Below are 8,151 nucleotides of genomic sequence, written 5' to 3'. Positions count from 1 at the left end.
CCCTGATGAGCTATTCATTGTTAAAAGGGGGGATTTGGGGTGCAGATGTTCACCCTGATGAACTATTCAGGGTTAAAAGCCGTGTGAGCCACACGGGCAGAGCCGCTCGCCCCAGGATCTGTTATCCCAGCAGAGCTGCAGTGGGATATTTACACAATCACAGCTCTGCTGCTCCTCAGCTCCAGGTAAAGGAGCTCTCTGCAGGTGTTTTGTGGCCTTTATCGTCCCTCTGCAGCAGCAGAGCTGAGGATTAATCCCAGCATCAGGAGATAAAGCCCCCCCTGAGCTGTGCCCCCAAGCTGCCCCGTGCTGGGTGACACAGGAGGTGGATTCTGGAGCAGGAGCATTCATTCCTCACTTGTCTGAGGGATTTTTTTCTTCCTCTTTCCCACCACTCTGTGAGGTTTTCATTCCTGAAGTGCTTTGATTTCCCTGCTGTGTGTTTGGTGATGGATTTGGAGGGATCCCCTCCCTGTGCAGCTCTCAGCTGCTGGCACTGTTGGGTTTCTCTGGGCAGGTTTATTCCAACAGCAGCTCAGGAATTCCTACCTGGAGATTCTCACTTGGAGATTGTCACCCTCAGCCCCCACCCCCAAACCTGCCCCTGGCTCTGGGATGGGCCCCAGGGGGTTCACAGTGAAACCCCACAGGCCTGGGGTGATATTTTGAAGCCTCTGAGGCTTTTGCTGTGTCCAGTGCTGCAAATCCCCCTTTTCCTTCGGTTTTGAAGCCATTTAAAACAGTGTTTTCCAAAGCTCTCCTGTCCAGCTGGAATTTGGCCACTTTCAAGCCCCTGAAATGAAGGAGGATCCATTTGTTGGTTGAGTTTTTTGTTAGGTTGGGGGTTTTTCTGGTTGGGTTTTTTTGTTGTTGTTGTTCTATTTTTCACCCCTTTTCCTGTTGGATGGGATCTTTTCCAAGGGAAATCAAAATTTTGGGGGCTGGCACAGAATGCAAGCAACCAAAACAAAGTGGATTTTGTGGCTGTGCTGTGCCTTGGCCAGGCTCTCAGTTCAGTTCCCAGGTTTAGGGTGGGATTTGGGGAAGAGCAGGACCATGGTCCTTCAGTGTGACCCAGTCCTCTGCTACAAAAGAGGGGGAATTGGGGTGAAAAAAGAAGTTTTTTATTATGGGGGTGGAACAGATTGTCCAGGGAGGTTGTGGATGCTCCAATCCTGGAATGTCCAAGGCCAGGTTGGACAGGGCTTGGAGCAACCTGGGACAGTGGAGGGTGTGGCAGAGGTTTTGGGACAAGAGGAGCTTTGAAGTCCATCCCAAACCCTTGAAATTCTTTGATCTCGTGTTTGTGGGGCCCCCAGCAGTGCTGAGGTCTCCACTTCCACCGGGATCTGCTGTCACCTGGTCACGACCCATCAGCTTCCCTGAGACTTCCAGGGGGAGAAAAAAAAAGCCCTTGGAGAAAAGTTTTGGCTCCCAAGACCTAAAACAGCTGCAGGGAGGGGTCTCGGGGCAGCCCCCAGGGAGGGAATGACCCTGGAGCTGGAGCTGGATCCATCCTGGCCCCCCTTCCTTTGGATTCTCCATTATTAGCTCCTCATTCCAGCATGGCTTCACCCCCTTTTCGCACAACAATTAAAGGCTAAGCAGCTGTAAATCAGGGGAGGAGGTGAAATTGAAGCTTTCTTGGTAGCAGCACTCAGGATTTTTATGTAATCAGGGTAGGAGCTGGCACTTGTGCCATGAATTATTCATTCCCGAAGCAAACGTTCCTGAGCGAATTAATTTATGCACGTGGCAGTAAATAGATGCAGATCCCTTGTGAATCCACATGTCAGACTAGAATTAGGACCTTAAAAATGTTTATTCCGTGAAGTTGGAGTGGGGAGGGGAAGAGAGGAGAATAAATAATTGAGGCTGTGTAAGAGCAAACAAAATGCTCGTTGTCACTCCACTTCCCATAATGTAAATCACAATAGGGGTGGAATGAGGCAGGGAAAAGGGAAAAAGGGTCAGAGGGAGCAGTGATGGCTCCGTGGGGGTCACTGCGATTCCTGCTGGATGAACTCCGCTCATTTTCTGCTCAAAAAAACACTTGGGAGGAACTTCAGAGCCGGTTTTATTACCCGGAGTAAATCAAGGAGGAAATGGGTTTAAATGGCTGAAGCGAGGGGGGTTTTTTGATTCGTTTCTTTTCGAAAGGGGTTTTTTGATTTGATGTTCGGCAGGGCAGAGGCAAGTGGGGAATTGGGGTGGGTGAGGAAATTGATGCCTTTTCCTGGTCTTAAAATCAAGAGCCAAACACGGTTAGAAGGGGAAAAGGGATTTTACCTTGGGATTTATTTTAAGGATCCTCAGGTGCACACGTCCAGGTCATATGCATTGAAATGACACAATGCACCAAAAGATCTGGTATCTCATTCTAGGTGTTACTAATTAGCAGATCTATCAAAGATTCCCCAAGGAGAGGCTCGAGTGAGCCCCCCTCCCCAAGGAGCCTTCCCCTGGATGGCTCTATCTGAGTTTACAGAATGTGTTCTGGAGAGGACCTTGGGCTCTGGGGCACACTGATCCCCGGCTACGAAGCTTCTAAAATGTTGAGTCTCTCAGCTTGACAAACAAGGCCAAGAATGTAGGAAAAAAGCACTGGGAATACAGGAGTTGTAAAAAAGGTATAACAGGGGTATAAAAGAAAAGGCAAAAAAATCTTCATGGCATCAAAATCAGGGAATAAGGTTTGGGGAAAAAGGGAGGGAGTTCACCCGTGTGTAGTAGTCAAGGTTTGAGGGCACTGAACTCTCCTCACTGCTCATTTTTCCCAATTTTCCAGCGCTCTCCATGTTTGGAGCCAAGTTGTCCAACTGATTTATGCTCCTGATTTGTCTTTAAGGGTCCTCTGGGGGTTTTTTTGCCTGGCAGTTTAATTTGAGATACCCAGCGTTGGAAAAATCTCATCCAGAACTCGCAGATTCAATCTGGATTGTCCCCAAAACCGTTGGGTTTTGCTCAGATTTGCTGCCTCGCTCTCACCCCATTCACCAAACGGGTTTTTCGTGGGACACTGAGTGCTTTGAACCCCCAGCATTTGGGATTTAGGCAAAATCCATGTTCATGGTGATCCTGGCAAGCAAAGCTGTGCAGGTCCACGGAGATCCTTGCTCAAGCACAAGCTGCTTTTCAGTGGAAATGCAGATTTTGGTGGAAATGCAGATTTCAGTGAAAATGCAGATTTCTCAGCTCTCCAGATGCTTCTCATCCCAGGATTTGTGTTCATGTTCCAGCTAATGGAGTCAAGCAACTTCCTAAGGCCTCCAAACCTTACGGGGCATGGCAGGGAAAGGTGAAATCCAGAAAAGCAGCTCAGTGATGCCTCTGAAAGCTGAGGAACAAGGCAGGAACTTGATTGGGTTTTTAAAATCCTGTTTCATGTGAGGGGGTTGGGGTTTATTTTAGCTCTCAGGTTGCTCTCATTTGAAAGGGTTCAAAGTCTTCGGGGATTTCTCCATGCAGAGGATAAAAAGACTGGGATTGTCAGCAGCTGTAAATGAGCTGAGCAGCTCCAGCTCTGGAGCAGCAGCAGCAACCAGCATTCCTGTTTGGAAGTTTGGGGGAAAATAGCTGGAAAAGCCCAGCAGAAATCTCCAAGTTTTACCCATGCTGAACCCCCAGAATGTGTTACTAACTCAATTAGCGACCCTTTAATTGCTGTTAATCTGATTTATTACCATTTTTGCAGGAGTTGTGCTGTTATTTTTTTTTTTCTATTTATTTTGTTTCTCCCTGCAGATCCAGGTGATCAATTTTGTCACGGAGCAGAACTGGGATTCCCTGGAAGTGTTTGATGGGGCAGACAACACAGCCACCATGCTGGGGAGCTTCTCTGGTACGTGCCAGTCGAGCCCAGTTTTATTCTCCTCACAAAATTAAGCTGAACTCCATCAAAAACTCGGAATAGATTCAAAGGGAATCGTGTGCTTTGTTGGATTGGGAATTTCAACCCTGTCTGCCTGTGGAAAAGGTTGAGAGGGAGCCTTAAACACAAAAGCAGTGGGGTTTTATTCCTGGGAATGGGAGTTCCCTCAGCTCTGCTGGGATGTGAGGCCACCACGCCTGGCAGGGTGCCCTGACCTGGCTGATGTGCCCCAGGATGGCTGAAGGGTTACAAAACAAACTTTTATTTTCCCTTGGACGCTGAGGAATTGTGGCTTTCAGCAGAGCAGGGATGAGCCGGGCTCCAGGAACTTTGAGAGGCTTTCAAATGGCAGGACAGCGGCCCAAAATCTCATTTATTTAACAAATGTGCCCAAAGCGCTCTGAGCCTGGCAGGAGAAGGGGCTGGCATGGAAGTGCCTCGTCCTGCTGCTGCAGCAGCTTCCAGGGAATGAAGGAATCCGAATTTCCATGGACCTGTGCTCCACCCACGCTGTTCCCCATCCCTTGATGCTTTTTGTCTGTCCCTGGCGGAGCTCCACAGGCTGAAATCCAGGAGCAGCCCCTGGAAAGGCCCTGGGTATTTCTCAGTTGGCCTCATTAGAACCTGATCAAAACCGAGAGGAGCTCGTTAAGCTGAAAGGACTTTCTGTTCCCAGCCTCTCCTGCCGCCAATCTCCGAGGAGGAGAGGGATCCTCTCCACTGTCTTTGTGCTGCTCTTGTTTTCCCAGGAACCACGGTGCCTGCGCTGCTCAACAGCACCTCAAACCAGCTCTACCTGCATTTCTACTCCGACATCAGCGTCTCTGCTGCCGGCTTTCACCTGGAATACAAAAGTAAGAGCAGCTCCAGCCTTGATCCCGCTGCTCCCGGGAGATGGGGAGGTGTTCATGGGGCTGCTGCCTCGGGGAAGTGGGAGAAGGAGCTGCCGTGGCTCCCTGCTCTCAGGGAGAGAGTGTTCAACGGAGAAAAGATGGAGCAGAGGGCTGGGGTGACCCTCGTGGTGCTCTGGTGGCACCTCGTTGTGTCCTCATGGTGGCAAAGTGATAAAAATCCGTGGGTACAGGGCTGGGATCTGGGCTGGAGAAGTGCTGCTGGCCAGGGGCTGGGAGGCTCTTGGCATTCCCTGCTGGAAATGCGTCCTTATCCCAAAAATCCTGGCTGGAAGGGCCCTCAGGGGTCATCCCGTGGGACCTGCTGAGGAAAGCAGGGTCAGATGGGAGATTAGTTTGATTTGCACATTTTTAATGCAGCCTGAGCTTGGAAAAACTGCAGGGATGGGGCTGCACAAACACCCTGGGCAGGCTCTCCTCACAGGCTGAGCTCGGTGTTATCAATGTTATCAGTGTTATCAATGTTATCAGTGTTATCAATGTTATCAGTGTTATCAGTGTTACTAGTGTTACCAGTGTTATCAGTGTTATCAGTGTGGGTTTGTGCTCTGGGGTGCAAAACGAGCTGCAATATTTCAGGTGCTGCCTGATGGGTTTTGGGGTGTTCCCCTCCCTCACCTGGATGTGCTCCCTCCCATCCCTACATCCCAGGGCACTCTGAGCTGGATCCAGGAATTCCTGTGCTTTGAGCTCAGAGGTGTCCAGACCCTGGACAGGATCATTTCCATGGGGGTTGATCCATGCTCCTTTTCCAACCTCCAGCTGAGGGAAGCACCTTGGCACAACCTCTGGAAGCTCTGAGGTCGTGTGGGCACCGACACCTTTCTCCCTTTTTTGGGGGCTGGAATTAAATTAATGGTTAAAAACACCTTAAAAAGGTCTTTAAGGTCGCCTCCAACCCCAATTCTGTGGTTGTGTGGAGCACTTCAGTGGGTTCCTGGTTAGGAATGATCCCAACAATGGCAGCACATTCCTCCCAGCAGGCCTCATGCCAGGTTTTTTTGGGAATACAGACCCCAGCACGTGGTTAAATGTGGTTTTAGACAGAGAATGTGTTTTAAAAAAGAAATCCCCAGGGGTGGGAGAACAACCCTGACTGAGGCTGGGAGACGTGGCAGGGAAGAGAATCCTTTGGGAAAAGGCTGTCAGGTTTGGATGGGGATGACAAAAATTGTTCTACCCTGGCTCTGTGTTTTGATTCCTGGTGTCTGATCAGGAGAGGGGATCCAGGGGCTGCCTGGGATCTGCTATTCCCTGTGCAAGCAGCCTGTGGGTAACACTGGCACACAATCATGGAATATCCTGAGCTGGAAGGATCCACCAGGATTATCCAGTCCAACAGTCCCACTCTGGGCATCCCTGGCAGCGCTGTCCAAACATTCCTGGAGCTCTGGCAGCCTCGGGGCCGTGCCCATTCCCTGGGGAGCCTGGGCAGTGCCCAGCACCCTCTGGGGGAAGAACCTTTCCCTAAATCCAACCTGAACATTTTGGAGTTGTCCTCCAGAGCCAGGAGTTGGAAGGATGATCCTTGTGGATCAGGATATTCCATGATTTTCTCAGCTCTGGTGCTGTGTGAGGTTGGAATTGTTGCCACAGCCCAGCAGCAGCAGGGAGGGGGTGCAGGAGGGCACTGCCAGCTCTGCCCAGCACATCCAAGAGCACAAAGAGCAGCTTCCTGCATCTGCTCCGTGCTGAGGATCCTGTGGGACAGGGCTGGAGCCAGCCTGGAGCTCCTGCAGCTCCCTGGCTCATCCCAGGCTGGCCTGGCCGTGTCCCACAGCTGTGCTGGTGCTGCTGAGCTGCTGAGACACGTGGGGACAGCTCTGTCTGTGTCCCCAGTCCTCCTCGGGGCATGGCAGGACTGGTTCCTGCTGGACGTGGGGCTGATAATTGGTTCTGAGCACGGCTCTGCAGCCAAACCATGTTCTGCTGGTTTGGTTTTGTTCCAAGGCTGCAAATGGATTTTTGGATGGCGCATTTCATTCTGTAAAGTGGCCGCAGGAGTTCTGCCCGAGGAGCTGTGGCTGCCACATCCCTGGGAGTGTCCAAGGCCAGCTTGGAGCAACCTGGGATCGTGGGAAGTGTCCCTGCCCACTCAGGGGGGGAATTGGATGATTGAGGACCCTTCCCACCCAAAGCAGAGTGGGATTCTGTGCAATGACATCTGGGACTGTGCTTTAGAGGCCAAGCAGCACCGAACCTGCCAGGATTTCCTGCCTTTACACACTGAAACCTGGTCCATTATTGAATCCAGTGGGATTACAGCCACCACAGGATTGGGGAGAGAAAATGTGCCCAGCCTGTGCTCTGGGAGCTGCAGGAATCCTCTCGCTGTGTCTCTGGTTCCTCTGCACCTCTGTTCCAATCAATAAATCCTCTGAGCAACCCCTGCAAAAATCATGCCCAGGTTTTTCATGAGGCTGGGGATTATCAGCCCTGTCTGTTCCCTTGGCTGAGGAAATTAATAGGTGTTGATTTCCAGGGCAGCTGGAAATAATGGGATTTCTGCTCTGTTTGTACAATTGGAATTTCCCAGCCCTGAGCCCTGGGTTTTCTCTGTGTTCCTTCTGCGAGGAAGTTGGGAGAGATGAGCTAAAACAGGGGAAGAGAACTCCGGTTTCTCCCTCACTGGGTTACTCAGCTGAGCTCTTACCTCTGCATGCTCCAAAGCCGGGAACAATTTGGGACTGAGTGAAAGCCACTGATGTGAATGAGAAGTTATTTAAAGCCATTTCCCCCCCTGCCTCTCTGAAGGTCAAGCAGCACATCCACGAGCAGGGAGGGAACATGCAGGGAAGCGTGACTGGGCTTCCAGGAGGAGACTCAGCCTCTCCTCGCTCCTGCTCTCTTTTATTTTGCCCCTGCCTTGGGCTCAGTGGGGTTGGAGCAGAGCAGGAGCCCTGGCAGGGATGCAGGGGTTACCTTGGAGTGGCAGCTGCCGGCACAGAGAGGGAGGGAGGGTTCCTTTTAGCTCCCTGGGGAGTGCAGGGGGACGAGGGAGATGGGGGAGGGAGAGAGAGATGTGGGAAGGAGAGGGGAGAGGTGGGAAGAAGGAGGGAGATGAAGGAGGGAGATGAAGGAGGGAGAAGGAGATGTGGGAAGGAAAGAGATGAATGGAGAGGGGAGATTTGGAAAGGAGAGGAAATGTGGGAAGGAGAGGGGAGATGTGGGAAGGAAAGGGAGATGGGGAGAGGAGAGGGGAGATGTGGGAGGGAGAGGGGGATGAGGAAAGGGAAAAATGAAAGTGAAGGGGAAGGGAAGAGGAAAGGGAAGGGAAGAGGAAAAAGGAAAGGAAAGGGGAAAAAGGAAAGGGAAAGGAAAGGGAAAGGAAAGGAAAGGAAAGGAAAGGAAAGGAAAGGAAAGGAAAGG

The 8,151-nt window shown here is 51.2% G+C and overlaps 1 protein-coding gene across 5 annotated transcripts in view; it reads left to right on the top strand.

Moving 5' to 3' along the window:
- CSMD2 (CUB and Sushi multiple domains 2) overlaps positions 1-8,151 on the top strand; it is a 338,283-nt gene that overhangs the window by 261,302 nt on the left and 68,830 nt on the right. For all 5 annotated transcript variants that reach the window (XM_042015480.1, XM_042015478.1, XM_042015482.1 and 2 more), the window contains 2 exons: positions 3,745-3,841; positions 4,621-4,725. In XM_042015480.1, coding sequence (XP_041871414.1) covers positions 3,745-3,841; positions 4,621-4,725 — 202 coding nt within the window. The remainder of the gene's footprint in view (positions 1-3,744; positions 3,842-4,620; positions 4,726-8,151) is intronic.

This window comes from Corvus kubaryi, unplaced genomic scaffold (assembly GCF_017639235.1).
Source record: "Corvus kubaryi isolate FWS band 111438036 unplaced genomic scaffold, C.kubaryi_AGA036_p1.0 split3-37304, whole genome shotgun sequence".
Classification (NCBI taxonomy): domain Eukaryota; kingdom Metazoa; phylum Chordata; class Aves; order Passeriformes; family Corvidae; genus Corvus; species Corvus kubaryi.
The sequence above is the reverse complement of the archived record's forward strand: the minus strand, read 5'-3'. Positions and strand labels throughout refer to the sequence as shown.